This window comes from Aulonocara stuartgranti, assembly GCF_965226115.1.
Source record: "Aulonocara stuartgranti genome assembly, chromosome: 2".
NCBI lineage: Eukaryota > Metazoa > Chordata > Actinopteri > Cichliformes > Cichlidae > Aulonocara > Aulonocara stuartgranti.
The window spans coordinates 22,158,532-22,180,041 of NC_138940.1; the positions used below are offsets into that span (position 1 = coordinate 22,158,532).

Consider the following 21,510-nt stretch of genomic DNA (forward strand, 5'->3'; position numbering starts at 1 on the left):
AGGAAGGAGCAAACATACACACAGAGGTCTGTTTGCTTGGCTATTGCTGTGAGGGCATGCATCCCCAACGTTTTATTCAAAGCTTTAACCCTAAAATCAGGTCTTAACCCTCAGAGACACTTTTGAAGGGTGTAAAAAAAGGGCCGGCCAAACAACTGTATCTGTTTGAACATTTCATCTAAAACCACTCTCTTTATTTAATATAGACATATTGCATTTTGTTTATTTTTTAATATGATGTAGTCATTGCCCTTAATTTCCTGTTACAAATTACTTACAGACTAAACATATATACGGTACTGTCCAAAGTCTTGAGCCATCCTCATTTCTTTGTTTTGCTATGAAAATGGGGAGAAGGTGGTAACAGTTTATTGAAACACGTGAAATACAGTATCTAAGGCAAAAACAGAGTTTATACAGTTCCAATAAGTGTGAAAGTCAATATTTAGTTTGACCACCTCCTAGCTAAGCTGTCCTGTATTTACCTTGAGTAGTCTTCAGGAATAGTTCTCCAGGCTTCCTGAAGGACATTCAGAGCTCTTCTTTGGATGTTGGCTGCTTTTTTGTTCTGTGCTGTAAAGATGATCCCACACTGCTTCAGTAATGTTGGGGTCCGGACGCTGAGGAGGCAAATCCATGACTGACTGTTCCAATTGTGTGCTTTTCTATCCAGGTATCTTTCTACTGCATTGTCAGTGTGTTTGGAATCATTGTCATGCTGAAGAATGAAGCTGCTGCCAGTCACATGCTTTACAGATGGTACTTTTACTATGTTTATAAATCCATCAACTTGGATGAGATTCACAACACGACTGGCAGAAATGCAGCTGCGAGTAAAAAGTGATTAAAGATATAAATGGGTTTTTTTTGCCAACTTGTCTGTTCTGTATAGACTCAAACTTTTGCAAAGCACTGTAGTTCTTTTGATTTTTTAAAATCTGACAGTTCTGAACAGCCACATTTTCAAGGCACAATCTCATCCACACGCACACATTAATGATCCTGATTGCCTGAATGCGACATGCTTAGCAATCACCTATAAATTGTAGCAATAACAGTAACCTGGGTTTCACTCTCTTTGAATGGGCACCCACTGCACTCGTTTGCCAAGCGCTGATGACGTGACCGTGCTGATCACAGGGTTCGCCACACTACGCAAGCAGCGCTGCTCTAATGTCAACGATGCACAGAAGCTGTAATTACGCACAGCTGGAACACTGGCTGCTCGGTCAGAGGCTGTAAGGGGACAGATTGTGTTGTAGTGTCAGCAGAAGTAGAAACAGCTGCATCGAGTGGAGTAAATCCATTTCCTCGCTCCAAGGGAGGTCAGGACATGAGGCTGCGAGTGTCGATACACAGGCTGCAAAGTTCAGAGGACCAAACACAAAAAAAATCAAACTAAAAAGTGTCTCATTTAAAGGAAGCAGCATAGATTTGAAAATAAGCAGCAGCACATGACTGCTTTTAATCTCAACTTGCTTCATTCCCACAAAAAAACAAAAAAAGACAACACAACATGTCACTGCTGTTATTCCAAACTTATATTTCTCATCTTTCCTTAAACACAAGCAGATGAATTCCCCGTTCAAACCAAATATTCTCCTTTATATTTATGTGAAAAATGCGTTTTGTAACCAGAAGTCCAAATGAAGTCTTACTTTGAAGTCTGCTCACTAACGCGTCAGTTCCATGAATTAAAAATAACAAAAAGCTGTAAAACAACGTAAATGTCACACTCACAGGGGTGCAGCTGAATCCATGACAACATACATACACATATTCAAGTTGAAACAAAGAAAAAGAACAACCAGTTAATGAATCTAAATCTAAACCTGGCTAAAAGACTCACTTCCAGGTTAACTCCCTCATTTTTTAAAGACTTTCTGATGTAGCTGTCACGTGTATTTCAGACTCTAGGTGACCTTTTGTCTGTGGTTATTTCTCAAACCTTGTTCAGCAATATAAATTATAGCCATTTACAGTAATATCAAGCTCCAGGAGTTGATTCTGCGGACAGCAGGGCAGCGATGAAGCAGGGCAGGGAGTGGAAATGGTGCGAGTCCCCAGGAGACCTAGCTAGCCTCCTGCGACTGTGATGCTGAGATGGATGGCTCAGGATTTTCTGCCATGGGCTCATCAGAGAGAGTACCGTTTCCATATTTGTTCCTTAAAGAACGTCCCAAAAACTCCCAGTACTCTTTACGGATGGTGTCCTTCTCCTGTGCCAGTAGTTGACAAATCTTCAAAGGAAGACAACAAAGCACAACAACATTGTTTCAGATCTCGAGTTTGACAAGAACAACATTGGGGTGCAAACTTTTATTTCTAAGTATGCCTAAGGACTTACTTCTAGAGCCTTTCTTAAAGTTTCCTTTTGCTCCTCCTCTTCTACCTTTTCTTTTTGGGCGATGTTCTCTAAGGCATCCTCATAGCAATCAAACAGAAATGCTAGCAGGTAAGGTGAACAATGTGTCTCCTTTAGCTCCAGCACCCTCTCCAGCAGACCTGGCTGAGATGACAGACCTCGGTCTTGCAGCATCCTTGGGGGGGAAAAAAAGAAGGAAATAAGAGAGGATACTGGCAGTGAGCTTTTCCATTTTTAATAACCATTTCTCAAGCTCCCTGTAGCGTGCTATATATTGAATGTCTTAGGATGGCACGGTGAAATATTCTAGTGAGAAAATGTCAGCATGTTTGGGCCTTACAGGTAAACACACATAGGATCATTTACACTGTGATTTGCATCTTACCCTTTCAAATAATTCCATGCACTTTCATTATGGGGAGCCTTCCTGATCTGGTTCAGGCAATATCTGACACAAAGGGAAGAACAGCAGAAAAATGAATGCAACTGCACAACTGAAGCAGGAACAATGCTGAGGGTACAGAAACATGTATGTATTCATATTGCACAGACAGAGAGAGAGAGAGAGAGAGAGAGAGAGAGAGAGAGAGAGAGAGAGAGAGACAGAGAGAGAGAGAGAGAGAGAGAGAGAGAGAGAGAGAGAGACAGACAGACAGAGAGAGAGAGAGAGAGAGAGACAGAGACACAGAGAGAGAGAGAGAGAGAGAGAGAGAGAGAGAGAGAGACACAGAGAGACAGAGACAGAGAGAGAGAGACACAGAGAGAGAGAGAGAGACAGAGACAGAGAGAGAGAGACACAGAGAGACAGAGACAGAGAGAGAGAGAGACAGAGACAGAGAGACACAGAGAGACAGAGACAGAGAGAGAGAGAGACAGAGAGAGAGACAGAGAGAGAGACAGAGAGAGAGACAGAGAGAGAGACACACAGAGAGACAGAGACAGAGAGACAGAGACAGAGAGAGAGTCAGAAGTTGTCAGAAGTGATTTTAATGACTAAATCTTGAGTTTTTGACATTCCTATAGCACACTAAAACAACTGGAGCGGTGGATATCCCAGCAGAAATTCCAAAAACACCCAAGTGCAAAAAACATGTTAAAGTTACTGAGAGTAAAACCAAAACAAACACCTCATGCTAACTGTGACCCAGGACCCAGGCACCTTGCACTTATTGAGTGGACTATGAACTCCTCTGTATATCAAAGTATTCTAGAGTTAAATGTGAGCCCGTTTGCCAAAGTTTGGCTGATATTGTGTCAAACAACAGGACAGTGATCCCAAGCACAGAAGCCAATCTACAACTGAATAGCTGAAAAAGAAAAGAATTAAGGCGGTGCAATGCTCCAGTCACAGTAAAGAAGAGTGGGCCAAAATTAATTCACAACAATGTGAGAGACTGAAAACAGAAAACAACTGCTTCAAGTTATTTTTGCTAAAGTTGTCACGATGTCAAACCGAGTAGTTCCATCTTTGTTCCATTATGTTTACAGTTTAGTTGCTCAGGGCTGTATTTACCTTGATGTTAGAACAGCAGAGCTCTTACGCTGAAGCAGATTATTGACCATCTCTAGTACAGACTGAGTTTCAAACTGTTTTGCTGTTGGTCATTCATGAGCAGGTTACTCTCTATTGAATTTGTGCAATACAAGAGTGATAAACACTGATTGTCTTTAAATATTACAAATTGCTCCATTTTATTTGAGAGGGGATCATTATCTTACTCCTGCCTGTCTAAACTAATGAATAAACAGTGCTACACTGCTGTTGTGTAATTACACAAAAATTAAACAAGAGACTATGAAACCAAGACATATTAAAGAAAATGTATAGATCGAGTGAAGTAGTTAAAGGCAATCAGTTAGATTATTTTTGGAGGGGTCAGCCAAGTATAGGAGCTAGCCACACGACATTTTCAAGGCTAGAAAACATATTTATGCTCCGGGAAAAATTGAAAATCAACTTTACAACCACTCTAACATGCACTGGTACCCTTAATTTTGTCTGATAAGTCAATGGAGGAAACCTCTGAAAGTGCATTTTGGGTAAACTTGTCACCATGTGGAATGGGTGAATGATCAAAACAAACTGTAGGATAATAAAAGTCTCATTTTTATCCATGTTTTAGATCTTCTAGCTCTGCTCATTTTTGTGTCAAAATACAAATTCTAACACAATCATATTTTAACACACATCAGTGTAGGTTGCGGTCATGAACTGGAGAAACCACACTGGGGTTTACATGTTATAAATAATAGTTTGGACTTGTCACACCGATCAAACATTTTTAGCGCCTCAGTTCTTACTTAAGAATTCACGTATGAAGGTAAAAAATTTCAAGCCTCCACTAAATATACTAACATTACTGAACCTAATGGGGTCAGCTGTGAGGCACTGGATGATTTTTAATATAATAAACCTAATATTTCCTCACCAATTAAACATTACAATTAATTAAACAACACTAGAAAAATGCAAGAAAAAAAAGCACCTACTGAATCTCTCTCTCCACTACAGCTGGATCTGAAAAGCCTGTAGTGTGAGAAATCACAAAATGCCTCTGGTTCCATGCAGAGTTGTTCCTCACATCTTCCTCCAACAGATTCTCCACAAACTCCAGCTCGTTGTCCCACAGTTTGTACTCCTGGGGTACAAAGAAAACTAAGCTGGCATCCAACACGTTTATGCGGTTACATAGTGCAGCGTTTGTGTCGTGCATTGCCTCGCATTACATGATACAAATACTGACCACAGAGGGACTCGAACTACACACAAACAGCCAACCAAATTAATCAGTGAAGGAGTCAGTCTGGCAGAGAGCGTCGCTGTGGGAGGAGAACTGGATCTCGTTCCTCAGCTTTGGAGCCAAACTCTGCCGAGAGCAACACCTACCTGGATGACCCACTGTCTGTGCTGCCAAGCGTGGTAGTTCTTTGCATCTTGGCTGAGAATGTCTGCGATGAACTGGAGTTCCTCCGAGGGGTCATTCAACCACTCGACCACCATACGTCTGTGATGCCTGGAGCAGAAGGGAGTTTAGAAAGCCGTCCTTATCTTCCAACTTTTTCATTAAACTTGAGTCGTTTTAGGAATGTCCCACTCCCACTCTCCTCTCTATGTGCTCTGGATAAATTCACATAATGCACTTACCAGACTTGATAGTTTTTGGGTTGCTCTTCAATAATGTTAGTAATGTACTTCATCTCCTCCTTTAGGTCCTTCGACAGGGCTTGCAGGAGTACTCGCCTGTAGTGCCTGGACAGTACCACAGCATATGTTAGATTACATTTTCACAGAAGACACTCATTTCTAAACAAAACAAACACATTTTATACTCTGATGCAGTTTTAAAATTGTGACTGGCCTGAGGCACTGTACCTATAAACAGTACTACTTAACTATGAATGTCATCTCCTTTGCTCTTTTTCCCATTATGTGTAAATGCTACAACATCAAAAGATCAGCACTGCTTTTCCAGCAGGCAAAATGCTCACCAGACAGTGTAATTTGCAGCATTTAGGTCAATGGCATCTGCAGTCAGAGCGAAAGCCCGCTCAGTTTTTTCATCATTCTTTAGGAGGGCACGGAAATAGTCGTAGACATCTGAGACTGTTGGAAGAAAGACGTGAACATTAGATATGAAATCCTTCTGCAATCATATTTCATCTGAAATAGTTTGGATTTTAACAGACAAGTGGCATATTAACGGAAAAAACAACATAATGTGCCTAAAGGAAGGAAAGTACAGCAAGGAAGCCAGGTGCCACCAGTACGGCAATGATTCTCCAAGTGTTTGGAAATCTCCTGGAGGCATAGAACACCATTATTCCAAAAAAAAACAAACAAAAAAAACAAAACAAAAAAAAAACCCTACTTTGGTATTTTTACAAATTAGGATGAGGGTACTGGCAGTCAAAAATGTCCCAAACAGCAAATGATATTTGCTGTCATTGTCATAATCATAAAACCTTTCAGTGATCACTTGAGCCCCATCGTATGGTTTCATGACAGGATGAAGATGACTACTTAGATCATAGGTGTCAAACTCTGGCCCGTGGGCCAAATTTGGCCCGCAGCCTAATTACATTTGGCCCACGAAGCCATACAAAATTACTATTAGAGTTGGCCTGCCGGTATTATACAGTGCATGTACTGCTAATACTACAAGTCCCAGAATGCTCTGTTGGTGTTTTGGCACGTCAGTCATGACAGGACCCATTAGCACCCTCTCCTCTGTTGACCATAGTCATAGCAACCATGCAAATACTGCCATGCTACCTATCCCAAAATGGCAAAAAGAAAGGCAGAAAACAGGAGCTTTCTGAACAGGTGGGAGAACATGATGAAAATTTGATAAATGATAAAATTTAATTCAGAAGCCTGCAAATACATTTTTTATTTAAGAAATGAATTCCACTGATGTGTTATTTAATTGGAATTTTGATTTTGCATATGTGCAATATTAAGTTATATATACGTTTATATAAGTTATATATATTGTTTAGTATTAAGCTTTGCTTGTTCCATATTCAGTTTTTCAGCAAAACTTGTTTGAGTCCATAAGAAAAGATTCATTGTTATATTTGGAGGAAGATTTTTTTTCAATGAATATTAATGTTAGCCCGCGACTTTGATCCAGTTTTGAATTTTGGCCCACTGTGTATTTGAGTTTGACACCCCTGACTTAGACGTATAATATCTTGCAGTGACCTTTCCCTCTACCCACTTCCTTGCTGTCTTGCAATTCCCTATGAGCCTTCCATGGTTCACTAGCAATCTTACACTTTTCCGAGTAGGCAATCTTCACTACAGGATTTGGTCCATCATCCTGTGGAACAGGCTCCAGGTCAGCCCACTCCTTTCTGTCTCTGAAACACAAAAACACGGAGGTGGATTAACTGTCAGTACAGCCTGACAGTAGCTAATGTATTTAGTTACACAGGGCCAAGATCCATCTAGAAACAAATATATTGTAGATAATCACCAGCCCAGTCACCAGTTTTTGGTCCACAAATAAGGCTTTAAGAACCATTAAACTTACTACTACCACGTCTGCTGTCACTAAATTCTCCCATAAAGGCACCATCGAGAGCATCCTGTCGAGCTGCATCACTGTGTGGTTTGGAGCCTGCAATGCGTCCTGTCATAGAACCCTCCAACGCATAGTGAGAGCTGCAGAGAGGATCATTGGTGTCTCTCTCCCCTCCCTCCAGGACATTTACAGCACCCGTCTCACTAAAAAAGCCCTTTGCATAGCGGCTGATCCCACGCACCCAATGCAAAGCTTCTTCAAGCTGCTGCCGTCAGGGAGGAGACTGCGAAGTCTCCAGGCCAGGACCAGCAGGCTGAAGGACAGCTTCATCCATCAGGCTGTCAGGAAGCTAAACTCCCTCCCGATTCTGCCCCCCTCTCCCCTCTTCTCCACCACGGTCTCACTGAACTCTGTCACACACACACACACACTCACTCTCTGACGCACTCACTGGCCTGCTCCAGTCACTTTGTGGAGCATTGGACTGCTTAAGCATTGGACCTCATAAGCCTTTGTTGTTACACTATCTCTTACCGTACACTACTAAATCCCCATTTGCACTATTTGCCTATTTTGCACCACTATGCCTTCTTACTTGAATATTGTATATTGTATATTGCATAGCTTTTTTTTTTGTTATACGTAAAATTGTATTGTATTTATTTAAATTTATTTAAATTTTTACTTTTTAATTATTTTATTTGCATTTTTCTAATCACTAGGGTTTGAGAGTAACGCAATTTCTATTCTGTGTATGTCCTGTACATGTGGCAGAATTGACAAATAAAGTTGACTTGACTTGACTTGACTTGACTAAATTCAATTCAGGCTTCTGTGAGTATTATATCTCTTGATATAATGTCTCTGACTGAGCTAACTACTTTGGGGGGAATTTGTACACTGTTTTTGTGATCAACCAATGCATTTTTCAGCCATTTCTGACCGCCATATAAGCAAGGAGGTCTCCTATTCTTGGGTAAAAGAAAACCCAAACAGCAAAGTCATTACAATGCTGCTGATTGTCATCTGACACTTTGGAGGGGGCGGCAAAAAAAAGCCTCTGTGCAAGGAAAAAAACTGCAAATGCGATAACTGTTTAACTTTATACTGAAATCATTAAGACAAGCTGTGACGTTAGGACGCCAAATTAACCTGGGTACTATTCTTTCTGAAGGTATTGGCTAGAATAAACGTACAGAGCTGAACCTTCTACTAGAAAGAGGGTTGTTAGCGCAACTCCTCCGGCTTTCCATCACAAAGACGATAATTATAGTGCACTTTTGACAGCTGCTAACAAAACTCGTATTAAACTATAAGTTATCAAACATTACCGCGTTATAACAAACACGAGCTACAGAGTAGTTACTAAGCACCGGTAGAGGAGCGACCAAAGCTAAGTTAGCCACCCAAAGAGAAAGTGATAACTAGACAATACCTGTAAAATATGTATCGAGTCGGGTCAACAGCAAATTCATCCTCGATGTGCTCCTCGACCTCTACATCAAACTCTTTGTCTTCGTTAACTTGTACAGATTCAACTGTTTCCTCAATGTCCGACATTGCTAACTAGTTAGCTTAATCGCAGTTGTGCTCCGTTGAGAAAGAAAACGTCATATCCGGTGTAGCGGAAAAAGTTGCCTTTAAGTGCTGCTGGGAAATGGAGATTTTCTTTCCTTAATTATCACCTAATAATAATAGACAGCCACACTTCTCCAGTTTATGGAGATAAGTTTATGCAAATGATTTTAAAAATACCACGCTGTCTTTCAAACGGTGCTATTTATTTTTCAGTAGCTTCAACTAAAGAAACTGAAACAAATGTTACTTTGTAAAAGGCTGCTAGTAACAAAGTGCCTAAAGATCCAAGTATTGTTTTTTGCCACCTGTGTAGACAAAACACTGGTTCATTCCTTGAGTTAGGTGCCTTGTTATGTATGAATGATTCATAGGTCAGTGGTTTTTCTACCTTTTCAGTTATCAAATCCCACAGTGACTGTTCCAGCTGGTCTTCATGTCACAGTTTAGTCTCAGTTTATGGATGTTTGTTTTCAACCTGTTACAACTCATCTGACTTTTAAATTTCTGATGGAGTTGTAACTGTGTGTGTTCATCAGTTAAATGTGTGAAATGTTCACATTAATTAAAATACACCATCCACTAGTTTCTAGATTCCTGCTGTGTCTATAGGACTGCCGAGGTTCACCATGTTCTGGCTCCCTCTTATGGCAGGATTTGGTTGACATATATTTGGAGAATAGAAAAACCATAAAACTATTAAAATACAAATGTCATGCAACTGGAAGTCAAATTTCACTTTACTTGCCAAAACCTGGGGCCTCTTAATCACATGCCAAACTCTTGACAACACATGGGTGTGAAATCATTTCATTAAAGCAAGGTCAAGCAGAGGTTTATTTCCATCAACAACTCTGGACATTATAAAAATAAATAGATGATTCACAGTCAGTGGATTGTAATACAAACTGTTATCAAAATTATGTATCAGCCAGAATGAAAAACTGAACACATGCATAATCACCATTCCATGAACTTATACATGTCCTGAATACGTAAGAACAAAATCCTTTTTGTCAACAGAACTGTTTGGGGAAATATAAAATCATCATTCAAATCAGACAGCTATGCAACGTGAATATGCTTCTTTCCATAATTGCTTGACCCAGACTGTTCAGTGACCGTCTTCCTGCTCCAATCCATGCTTTTCAATGTAGCGTCTGGAAGAAGGGAAAAGGAAAAGAAAAAGATTAAATACAGCTTTTATTTAGCATCATAAAAGTTTAATAAACACAACTACAGATGCAACTCTGACACGTCCAGACTCACTGTGATTGTACAGTTGTGCTCTTATTAGGGTCTAAGACCACGCTCATGCCAAATTATTTTGACTTTTAGGTAATAGTGGCGTGAAGGGAGAGAGAAAAAAAAAAAAAAAAAAAAAAAAAAGGGTAATGGCACTGACATACTCAGTCATTGCTTACATAGTTACCAAAACATTTAGTGCTACAATTGACACCAATGCTCACATAAGATTTCTTCTCTTACGATTTCCAGCTTTATTACCTTTATTTAAAAAAATGCACTGATGTATTTTCAGCACAACAACCTTTAACAAAATACTAACCTATTACCACAACACAAAGTTTGTATAGCAGATATGTTTGGACACAGCTGCACTCATGAGAAAATCCAGCAGACTCACAACAAAGTTAGCATTCATTTGGAGTCATCCCTCTGGCTTTTATTAGACTATAAATAAAATTATGCTAATGCTTCACCGTGTTCATCAGTGTCTTTCCGCCGTAGGTTTTGCCAGGTACCGTTTGTTGACAATTTGTTCTCCAAAATTGAGTTTAGAGATGTGGATGTTGTTTGTCAAAACAAAGTTGTGGAATTTAAATTTGTAAAGACACTTTCTGTTTTGCATACGATCTGTGCTTGGTGTTGCTCGAATACTGTGAAGAATCAGAAATGAACAACACACTCAACCCAAAGCAAGAAAATCTCAAATCAAATGAATGTTGCATAACTTCTCAGCCCTGAACAATGAACAACCAAACAGCTTTGGCTGCTCTCTCAGGTCTCTTATTAAGATGAACTGAACTGTCATGGGGTATTATTACAAAGTCCAGAAACACTTGCTTAAAGCAGTAAAGATAATAGTTACTAGAAAAACTCACCTTCGTGCAAAGTTATACAGCGCTTCTTTTCTTTCTTGGAGAGACAAATGTCTGTCGGTTGGTGATTTCCCAAAAGTTTTGGCAGCAGGCTATGAATAAAAACAAAATGGAATTTAAAAAACAAAAACAAAAACAAAAAAAAAACTGCAAAAAACAGATATTCTTATTAACATTCATGTACACAGATAAGCCAAAACTAACAGAAGACACTAGGGCTCATTATATTGTACGGATGTATCTGAGGGTCTGGGATGTGCAGTCTTAAAAAATAAGGAGACGGCCGCTTCACGTCTCACTGATTTTGACAGCATGTGATGGACCGACTGCATATTGGGCTCCTTTACTATAAATAATATCTTAGTGATTATTATCATGCAGTGCAGCTAAAATGTAAGGTAAATAGTGTGATAAAAAGACACTGATATGGAGCTTATGAGATCAAAAGATCAAGATCATCTTCTCGTACACCTCTGGACAGCTTGTGCCTTTTATGGACCTTTTCGGTATCACTTCATAAATAATAATTTTTTACCCAACTTATTAGAGCCTGACAAATACATGACTTTTTTGCCTGGTACCAATAATTCAATGATTTAAATTTGACAGGTTGTCCTCTTATCATGTTTTTCTTTCAGATGCATCAAACGCAAACAGATTAACATTTGTTAGATGTAGTTCCTTAGTTGCCCGTTTACAGTCTTCCTGACTTTACAAGCTGGTTGTTGTGTTTGTGGTGTGCCAACAGGGGAGTTGCAGAGCGCCCTGTGATGGGCAAACTTTGCAATTTCAACATTCATAACATCACTGAAGGCTGTTTCTCCTGTTCTTTCTTTACTTTTTAAAAATGTTGTTTATGACTATTACAAATGCAGATACCAACAGATCACCAAGTAGCTTATATCAGTCAATGATATTGACCCGTAAATTAATCAGATGTGCTCTATAACTTCAAATTGTCTGGTTAAATTCTAGGAAATAGGCCTTATCAAACCTTTAAGGTGGAAGCAGGACCAGAAGAATAGGAGCTGATCTTGGAAGGGCCAAAAGTCGAGATCCCCGCTGCTTCCATTGATGTTTCCTCCTTGTTCTCCAGCAGATTTGTAATGGTGGTGTCAACACAATTGGTTTTTGCTATACACAATAAAAAGAACAACTGTTAGTGCATGGCAAATGAATCTATCATTCTTTTTAAAGGACTTCTTACAAAGTGAAAGTGTGACAGAAGAGCTCAGGTGCAGAATGAACATAAAAGTGTATTCCAAGAAAATAGATGTGGTAGCCAAATGTAAGTGTACCTAAATCCTTTGTGATGACATTCAGTGGAACATGGGGCAACACGTCCTTCACCTGCTGAGCCATCTTAGCAATCCTGCGGTCATCTGTGCCCAAACTCATGAATCCAAGCCCAATAGAACCAGGTGTTACACCTACATTTAAAAAACAAAACAAACAAACCTCCAATCAGCTGAATCTCCCACATGGACAGAGTTGATGTTGAATCATGTGACCGACTTACTTGTGGTTGTTTGTGGAACAATGCGTCTTGTCCTTTTGATGTGCTCTGCTTTATCAGCTTTAGTGATTTTGGTGGCGACCAAGCCAAGCTCAGCAGCTAGCAGCTAAACAAAAACACACAAGCAGAAAGTGGGAACTCACATCTGCTATGCATGACGTTTTGCAACACAACAACAAAGAGATCTGTGTACAGGTGCAAGGCTTCATAACTCTTACACATATCACACACACGCATATTTGTTTTTACAATTACAAATATAACTCATGTGCATCCAAGTGGCACACGCTGTTCTTACCTCCTGGACTTTGTTGGCAAACTCCTGTGTCGACTCGCCATCTTGTCTGGATACTGTTGGGAGCCAACTGGGATGGAAACGAAACACAAAAAAGCAATGCTAAGAAGACAATCTGAACAATTAGAGCAACAGAAATACTAAGAATCAATAGAAGGTCTTTTCAAAAACTCAGACCAAAAAAACCAACCAAAACAAAAAACAAAACAAACAAAAAACTTGCTCATGAAAGCAATATGATTTTGAAATGCACATTCATTAATCAGAAGTCCTGGCAGGAGCATGAGCCTGAGGAGGGTAGTTTGTGCCAAAAATTCACAGTTTTTTGTGTTTTTTGGATTTTACATAACAATCTCCACAAAACCAGGTTAGGGTAAAAGAAATGAGACCTACATTGTGAAAAATGTGGCTGCAGAAAAAGATAGAAATAATGACACAAATTATTTAGTACCTTACATGATACACTGTCCATGGAACAAAAAATGTCCATAAGAGCTCCGTCAGCCAGCTGGACTCCGGTGTGCTCTGTGTACAGACAGGAGGTAATCGTGTTGTTAGATTACTTTGGTGTGCAGTCACATCATTTCATCAGCTCTTTTAAATGTCACTTTCATTCTAAATGTGAGTTCAAATGACTTTACCAAAGAGATCAATGGTCTGGTCACCCGTAAGGCCACAGGTTGGATGGATTCAGTCAGTGAGAAAGGCCAGGAGCTGAGAGAAAAAACATATATAGATATTTAATATAGTAGCTGGTTGGCTTTGTGCTGTGAGCCAATAACAATTGATTTTATTGTTAAAGACATTCAGGATATGTGCAATTAGTCAGCTAAGCATTTAAAGGCCAATGCCTTTGGTAGTTAGCATCAGCAACATAGTGAACGGGTGATTCTGACATGGCACAAAGGAGGCGCAGCCTAAGAGTCTGCGTTAGGTTCCAGTAAAAGAAGAGTATCAGAGACTGTAAAGAAAAGCATGGCAATAATCACAACCTCATTATAAAGTGCAACTCCCAGCTTCTCTGGTTTTCATGTGCATCTCCACTGAGGATACAGTACACTTGTTTCAGTCTTACTCGAATTAACTATAGAAATGAATCAATTTAGCAGCTGTTTTCACTTCCTTGCACTAATTTCCCTACAACTCTAGAGGGAAATTAGTGGGGGAGACTCAACCGCCAAAGTAATTCATCTCTATCTCAATGTGCCATGAAAGAGGGATGATAATTTGTCGCTGGCTGCATTAAATCACTGGGTATGGGTAAGAGGCCAAAACCGTCCCAGGGTGCTGATGAATTGCAAACACTTGCTGTGTTATCGGAGAGTTCTTGTTTATTACCGTACAGTAACATGTGTACAAACGTCACCTGAATTTGAGAAGACCGGCGCGGCCATTTGTGGTGTCCTCTTCAGGAAACAGGAGCAAAGGTGTGGTGCCTTCAGCAGAGCAGTAACTCTGCAGAGACTCTCCTATGGCTCCGGAGCCTGCATGGATTTCCATGAAGCCTCTGGCCCAGCACACAAAGCCTGTGGAGCCATCTAACTGGGGCTGATAGGCAGAAAGAGACGGGTCAAATTCACCACATATTTACTATATTTAAAATACATTAAAGTACACAGGATCTTCTTTTTTCAACTGACAGACCTTGAGAATAGATCAGGTATATTATAACATGTGTTAATGCACCAGCACAATCTTGCCTCCACGCACAGCTCTCTCAGGGTCCTGTCACAGCATTTCACTGAGATTAAGGTGCATTGCAACACCTTGAGAACTGAATTTTTCAGTATATCTGTTAGAGATTTGTTCCTGTGCCTGGGATCATTGTCCTGTTGCATAACCAAATTTGGACCAAGCTTTAGCTGTCAGACAGATGGCCTCACATTTGACTCTAGAATACTTTGGTATACAGAGGAGTTCACGGTCGACTCATTGACCATGCAGTGGTCAGAGAGACTGAGCATGGGGTGAATTTGCTGGGACGTCCACTCCTAGAAAGACACATATCTGAATGCTCCAGACCAGCAAACTGCCAAACACCTTTGCTTTTATAGAGGTGCTCACAGCGCATCAAGTGCATTTGATTAAAGTTACCTGACTGCTAATTACCAGCTTAATTCCTACAAAAGTTATAATGGAATGCAGACAACTGAAAACTTTCTTCTTCACAGGACTGCATGTAGTGTCAAATTGTATTTATGTCCAAGCCATGTAATGCAATGATGTCACCATAGATTTGTTAATAGGAGGGCACTGATGCAATCAGCACACTGATATATTACACTGAATCCCTGAATGTGTAAAATATGCTGCATGACACGGTTGAGTCAGGAAAAACGTTTAAGCCAAGCACTCACTGTGCTGCAGGGGGTCAGGAGGTTGATAATGTTGTGGTCAAACTCTGTCACATAATTGCATATGTACAGCTTGGTGTTTTTGTCTCTGGAGCGGGGATTTTTCTGTCTCACATGCATCCCCAGCACCGAGCACATAACCCTCACAACAAATCTAGAAGCAAAGAAAAAACAAACAAACATGATGTCAGCATTTTAACATATTTGGCAACAGGATAGTCCTCAATAGTGTAACACTGCGTGTATAATTTACCACAATATGCAATACGTACAAATATCTTTTTTCTTAACTGCTCTTATAGCCTCCAGGGCATGTACATGCTTTGGTTCTTTAATCATGCAGTCACCACCTTTCTTCAAACTAAAATTACAGTGTGCAAAGTACAATTACCTTCCACTGGCCTCAGTAGTATTTACTGTGGTTAAAGTGAATAAACTCTGACAAAAAAATTACAGTTATTTTAATGGCACAGATGCCATGTGTGTTAGCATTAACTGCTATTGTTATCCCTTATACTACAATTTCACCTCAGTCATTATTGTCACACACACACAAACATGATTACAAGTGACACACAAGACGACTCAGCTACAGATTTGGTTACCGCTGACAGTAAAATGTGGTATTGGAACACTTTTTCAACACTTGCCTTCTTATAAAACTCTCTGGAAGTGCACAGCTGACCAGGAACACATGAACACCAATAAAAATACGTATGAACATTAAAGAAATGCCGACTGGAAAGTAAATCAGCAACAGCAGAAGAACGACAGCATCTTTGGGAAACCTGCACAAAAACAGAGCAGAATCAAAAAAATGACATTTGGAATAGAAAACACAAAAGAAAAACAAATCTAAATGTAAATTAGAGAATTTAAGTGATTTCCAGGGGAGCTGTAGCAAGATTGCTTTATCCTGTGCCGATTATATTTCAAATGAACCAACACATTTTTAGCCCTTTTTTATTTCCCAATTTCAAAATATACACCTCACCATCAGCCTCAAAAATACCGTTCTGTGATTTGAATGACAGCATCTTTCACAACCTACTGATCTTCTTCCTTTTATTACTGGATAAATGTGCACTGAGCCATAGCATGAACTCACATCAGAGTTTAACCATTTCACTCTATTGTTATTCAACTATGCAATGATATCCAATGATACAATACTGTGAAAAAGAGCCATCCATAATCTGTTTATGTTTTGATACGAAATGGTTATAGGTAGGGATGGGTATTGATAAGATTTTCACGATTCCGATTCCATTTTCGATTCTATTTAACGATTCGATTCTTTATCGATTCTTTTTAAAAAAGGAGAACACTAAGGTCGATTAGCTTAGAACTTTGTTTTACATTTTCTCTTTGAACAAGATAGAAATTTAGGAGTAACATGGCCTTACAAACCCAACAGTAAGATTTTAAGAGATCCAGCCTACGGCTCTTTGATGGGGTGTCACAGGGTCCCCAGGAAAAAAAAAAAAAAAAAAATTGTAAACGTAAAATAATAAAATAAATATTATTCTGTAGCAATAACAAAGTATAACATAAATTATTCTGTAGCAATTACACAAGAATATCCAGTAATGTCCCTGCCTACAATTAAACACATTCCGAAAATCGGGGGCATCTGCTGTGGCAAATGGGTGCAAGCCTTTGACCACAAACTTAGTCACTGCTCGGTGACATTTGTCTATCCTGGCCTGAAAGGAGACGCTACCGGTAGACTGCAGCGAGAACTGCCAGCATCTGAGCCAGCCAGACTCTGCTAACATAATATGCACTGTTAGTTGATTATTTACCTGCCGCATTAACGGGAGAGTACGTGCAAACGTTACCGCTGCTGCTGGGTTGAGATTCACGAGTCCAGAATGGAATTAAAAACACGACATTCATTTAAGGTCATCGCGTGTTTTGTGAGCAAATGCTTTTGCATATTCGTAGTGTTTCCTCCCTTAAATGAAATATCTACTTTGCAAGTATTGCAAGTTGCCCTGTTGTCATCCGTTCTCGTAAAGTATGACCAAACTTTTGAGCGTTTGAGCCGCCGTGTTTCCTGCCAGGTAAATGACGCTCCGCAACGTAGTGACGTCATTCGGGGCGACTGGAATCGATAAGGGAATCATTGGCAAAAATTGCAAACAATTCCAAGGTTCTCAACAAGAACCGGTTTTCGATACCCATCCCTAGTTATAGGTGCAGGTATTTATTGCAACATGTTCAAACACACACTGAAATCCAGTACGTAAATCAAAAACAGAGTTTGTACAATTCCAAGCTTTCCTATTGTTTTCCAATCTTCTAGGATGACATTCAAAGCTCTTCTCTCTGTCAAGCTGAACCATCACTTCTAGAATAGTGTTGAGGTCTGGGGTCTGTGGAGGCAAATTCATGCTTGATGGTAGAGCTGGGCGATAGAACGATAACGATATGTATTGCGAAACTAACTTTTTCTCGATAGAAAAATTAAACTAATGCGATAGACCTCACCGCTCTTGTCCTCTTAAAAAAAAAAAAAGAAAAGAAAAAAGAACAGACAATTCAAATTAAGTAGCGCAGAGCCGAACCAATCACAGCCGCAGCGTCACGTCACATGACTTGTTACGTACAGCACAAGTGCCAAGCCGCACATGTGTATTTGTTTGGGAAGCAGCGGTGCCGCCCGGGTAACGGAGGAAATGAGTGTGCCGACTAGAAAAATCAACCGAGCGTGACCGAAGGTTACCGAAGAGGAAACAGATGATGGTTCCAATGCCGGAGAGATTGTCGAACGGAAGAGCCATAGAAGTTCCGTAGTGTGAAGGTATTTCGGCTATTTCAAGTCTGACAAAAACAGTAGCGCGCACGTTAAATTGTGCCGAAAGCAAGTCTGGAAATACAATAAAGCGGTGCATGCTCAATCTCTGACTGGAAGCGCTAATTCGTCATTCGGCTTTTGTCAGACTACAGTAACTGTTAAAACTGTTTGAAAAGCTAAGCTATACAACAAGGAGAGATTGAGAATTTTCTTTTAGTTCTCAGTTTATTTGATATTGACAAAAGTTAGTCAATTTTGTCTGATCTTCTGTAAAACAAACTAAGATTTATTTGTAGAATTAATATTTTGTTTCTAAGTGGAATTGACAATTTAGTCTGTTTCGTTTGTTCTATTTTGAAACTTAAACGCTTTAGCGGCTGCCTTTTGTGTAGTTTGCAATATTTGCCTTTATTTATCTGAAAAAGTCTCATGTTCCTTAAGTACATCTACCCTGTTGAACTTATTATGGGAAATAAATATTTAAATCAAAACAAGCTGCTGATTATTTCACATTTTACTTGTAAGCAACGGCACATTTAAATCTTACAAATATAGTTATTTGGCTTATATCGTGATGGATATCGTTATCGCCTGAAATGAAAAAAACATATCGTGATATGAAAAAAATCTTATATCGCCCAGCTCTACTTGATCGTATTCCAATTTGTGCTTTTCTATTCAGGTATGTTTTTACTGTGTTTTTCATGTGGCTGCAGACACTCACTGTTGTAATTCTTTCCTGTTCATACTGAAGAGGAGTTGAACCAAAAACGTGGATTCATTACTCCATCATCCCGCTGTCCTCCACTGATCTTGTGTAATTTTCATACTTCATCCTTTTCTCCTCTTTTCCCTTCCTTAAAAAAGGCTTCTTGACAGCGACCCTTAGACTGAGACCATTTCCAATGAGTCTTCAGTGAACAGTAGCTGGATTAACTAAAGGGGCAGATGTATCTCTCAGGTCCTGTCAGGTCTATGGCAGATTTTTTTCCCTGTTTCTTAAGGACTGTTTCCTGTTCCTCAAGGACATGACTTTCAGACACTTGCCGTAGATAATTTTTTTTAAGCCAACCACTTCATCTGTCCCCCTCTTGTCCAGTTTCCTCATATTTTCATGCTAGCAGATCTCGGCATGAAAATTTGAGGAGAATCACCTTTTTCTAGAAAACATATTATTCGACATCTGCCAAACTGTTATTTTTGACATTTTTCACAGATTCAACTAAAGAAATGGGAACATTTTATAGTTTTTTTCTTTTATAGACTGCAAGTAAAAAAGTGCCAAAAGATACAATGTAAAATTACTTGTTTTTGTTACCAAGTTTTCTGTTATGTAAAGATACAACATCATCCCTTGCATTAGGTGCTTTTTGTTGTTTGGGTCAACTGCAGGGCCAGATGCATCTTTCAGGTCCTGTGACATGACTTTTACTGGCTCATCTGCTGTTGATAATTTTTAAAGCACTGCCAATTCTTTTGTCCTTCCCTTATCCAGTTTCCTAAAAACAAATTAACTGGACACTGCACACTATAGTGTGCTGCAATATGTTACTGCAATATGCCAAATTTTCAGCAAATAGCACTTTGGGAATCACCTTGTTGTGACAAAAGTATTATATTACATCTGTCAAACTTTTATCTTTATGTTTTTGTGACAGACTGCTGATAACAAAGTAATTTAACATTGTTTTTTTGCCAAGCTGTCTGCTATGTGTAGACACAACACTGTTTTAATTCCTGAATGAATCATAGATCAGTGTTAAGTGGTCCGTTACAAGGACTGGACTGAAAATGAGTGAAAAGGCAGCAAGAGTCTAAATAATAACGTTGAAAGACCTTCAGAAATCCTGGAGAACCGATGCTCAAGACCACTTAAAAAAAAATTACAATCAAGTCTGACGCTATGAAAGGTGGCTCGAGGCACAGTACTGTACACACGTTATGAAAACCAATTGCAGAGTTAGAGCTGCTTTTGTTTCAGCGTTTTTACCAATATTACACGTGTCACTACTCGATTCCCTCTGCAGTCAAGCGCTAGAGAACATTTCGAAACCTCATAAACGCTCTAGTCGTCATTACCACCGTCTACAGGCCTCATGTCCGCCCTCTATTCAAGTCAAAAACACTTTAGTATTGAAGTACACAACGACAGCTACTTTTGCTGTCAGTTATTTTCTCCCCTTTACACGCGCTCAGATATAATCTCTGACTTTTGCGTCTAGATCAAAAAAATTTAAGTCTCTTAAACTTCACTCTTCGTTGTCACAAGGCAAGCAGTGAATACATGAAACCAACAGACATCTAAGATTAGCTAGTTCACGCATTTCATGCTGCAACTGATCGGCGTGCTTATTAAAATTAGCACTGGACAAGGTTTCATGTCAAACGCTATCCATGACTTGTTTACTATAACGTTGCCAGTATCGGCTATCTAGCTGCATGTTTTCCAGATTATTTAATACATCTTCTACTATACTGGTTAGCTGCCCGATAATAAACGTCGTCGACGCCATATCCTCTGTGTATTTCTTCAACGCTTATTGCGCTAATTAGCGCTAAGTGAAGGTTAACCGAGCAGTTTACACTACTTAGCAGTTAGCTGACTTACCGACGAAAGTCAAACATGTCTTCAATTCCCCGAGTCTCCATGTCTGCCAGTCAGACCTTCAGAGGCTAATGCTAAAAATACAACCTGACCCCTAAATATAAATTAGTCATTACTTTCACGACTGCACCTCTGTCATGCGGTGGGTAAACTGGAAACTGGGTAGCTTTAAGGAGACAGTTAGATTATAGTACAGCCTTTTCAGACCGCTTAAGTACGCGACTTTAAAATGTTAGCTTTGTGGTTAAATAGCGCTAGCACAGATAATGGCTTCAGTCGGCACGACACCACTTCCGGTCCGTTGTTAGAATCCCCTAGAATAAAAGCGCCATCTCTACAAAAGTAAATTTATATAAATAATACTCGTTTCTAAATTCTACAGAAGTGTATAAACTGGGAGTCTTTGTAACCAACACTTCAATTACTTTCATGATTTCATGTAATCTATAACTGTGTGTTCATCTTTATCGGAGTGTCAGGTGCGATACTTTCATAATAAAAGAGCAGCAGAAAAAAATAAAGGAGCACTAAAGACGTCCCCTAAAGGAAACGCTGGTAAAATGTTATAGTATTTTGTCTACCTCTAGTGGCGAAATCTGATCAATTTTAATTTGCAGGAAACGTAGTATGTAATGTTACCATTTTATTTTAATGAATCTATTTATTTATTCCAATGATGAGCTGAACGTCTTTAGTCGCCCCTCTTTTCTTTTTTACTGTGTTTATAGTCAGCAGTTTAGGGGGGAAAGTGTAGCCATTTATTGAAACATGTGCAAATATATGTGTAAATACAGTATATAAGGCAAAACCAGAGTTTGTACAACTCTAAAGAGCTTGAAACACCACTGGCTGA

General features: G+C 39.5%; 2 protein-coding genes across 3 annotated transcripts; both read right to left on the reverse strand.

Moving 5' to 3' along the window:
• Nucleotides 1-1,523: 1,523 nt before the first annotated feature.
• On the reverse strand, nucleotides 1,524-9,014 carry fnta (farnesyltransferase, CAAX box, subunit alpha). Its single transcript, XM_082547889.1, has 9 exons — nucleotides 8,828-9,014; nucleotides 7,143-7,228; nucleotides 5,855-5,969; nucleotides 5,511-5,615; nucleotides 5,253-5,379; nucleotides 4,856-5,004; nucleotides 2,751-2,813; nucleotides 2,348-2,540; nucleotides 1,524-2,240 (listed from the first exon to the last, which is right to left on the reverse strand). The coding sequence occupies exons 1-9, from the start codon at nucleotides 8,950-8,952 to the stop codon at nucleotides 2,073-2,075; spliced, it is 1,131 nt and encodes a 376-aa protein (XP_082404015.1). The 5' UTR covers nucleotides 8,953-9,014; the 3' UTR covers nucleotides 1,524-2,072.
• Nucleotides 9,015-9,786: 772 nt separating this feature from the next.
• Nucleotides 9,787-20,963, reverse strand: aup1 (AUP1 lipid droplet regulating VLDL assembly factor). Of its 2 annotated transcripts, none has more exons than XM_082547871.1 (12): nucleotides 20,661-20,963; nucleotides 15,903-16,040; nucleotides 15,256-15,406; nucleotides 14,265-14,446; nucleotides 13,540-13,612; nucleotides 13,350-13,423; nucleotides 12,902-12,968; nucleotides 12,607-12,709; nucleotides 12,386-12,517; nucleotides 12,082-12,221; nucleotides 11,091-11,179; nucleotides 9,787-10,127 (listed from the first exon to the last, which is right to left on the reverse strand). In XM_082547871.1, exons 1-12 carry the CDS (start codon nucleotides 20,699-20,701, stop codon nucleotides 10,082-10,084), a joined length of 1,236 nt encoding a protein of 411 aa, XP_082403997.1. In that variant the 5' UTR covers nucleotides 20,702-20,963; the 3' UTR covers nucleotides 9,787-10,081. The 2 variants fall into 2 exon arrangements, with proteins under 2 accessions (XP_082403997.1, XP_082403998.1); XM_082547872.1 differs by lacking the exon at nucleotides 20,661-20,963 and adding an exon at nucleotides 18,777-20,642.
• Nucleotides 20,964-21,510: the final 547 nt, after the last annotated feature.

What these genes read in the sequence shown, in the direction of transcription:
- fnta (XM_082547889.1), bottom strand. Translation starts at nt 8,952, where the DNA reads ATGTCGGACATTGAGGAAACAGTTGAATCTGTACAAGTTAACGAAGAC. An exon ending in GCTGCAAATTACACTGTCTG is followed by an intron (nt 5,616 to 5,854) that starts GTGAGCATTTTG and finishes GGTACTGTCCAG; the next exon opens with GCACTACAGGCGAGTACTCC. An exon ending in GTAGTGGAGAGAGAGATTCA is followed by an intron (nt 2,814 to 4,855) that starts GTAGGTGCTTTT and finishes CCTTTGTGTCAG; the next exon opens with ATATTGCCTGAACCAGATCA.
- aup1 (XM_082547871.1), bottom strand. Translation starts at nt 20,701, where the DNA reads ATGGAGACTCGGGGAATTGAAGACATGTTTGACTTTCGTCG. An exon ending in TCCTGACCCCCTGCAGCACA is followed by an intron (nt 14,447 to 15,255) that starts GTGAGTGCTTGG and finishes TCTGCCTATCAG; the next exon opens with CCCCAGTTAGATGGCTCCAC. An exon ending in GCCGGTCTTCTCAAATTCAG is followed by an intron (nt 13,613 to 14,264) that starts GTGACGTTTGTA and finishes TTTTTCTCTCAG; the next exon opens with CTCCTGGCCTTTCTCACTGA.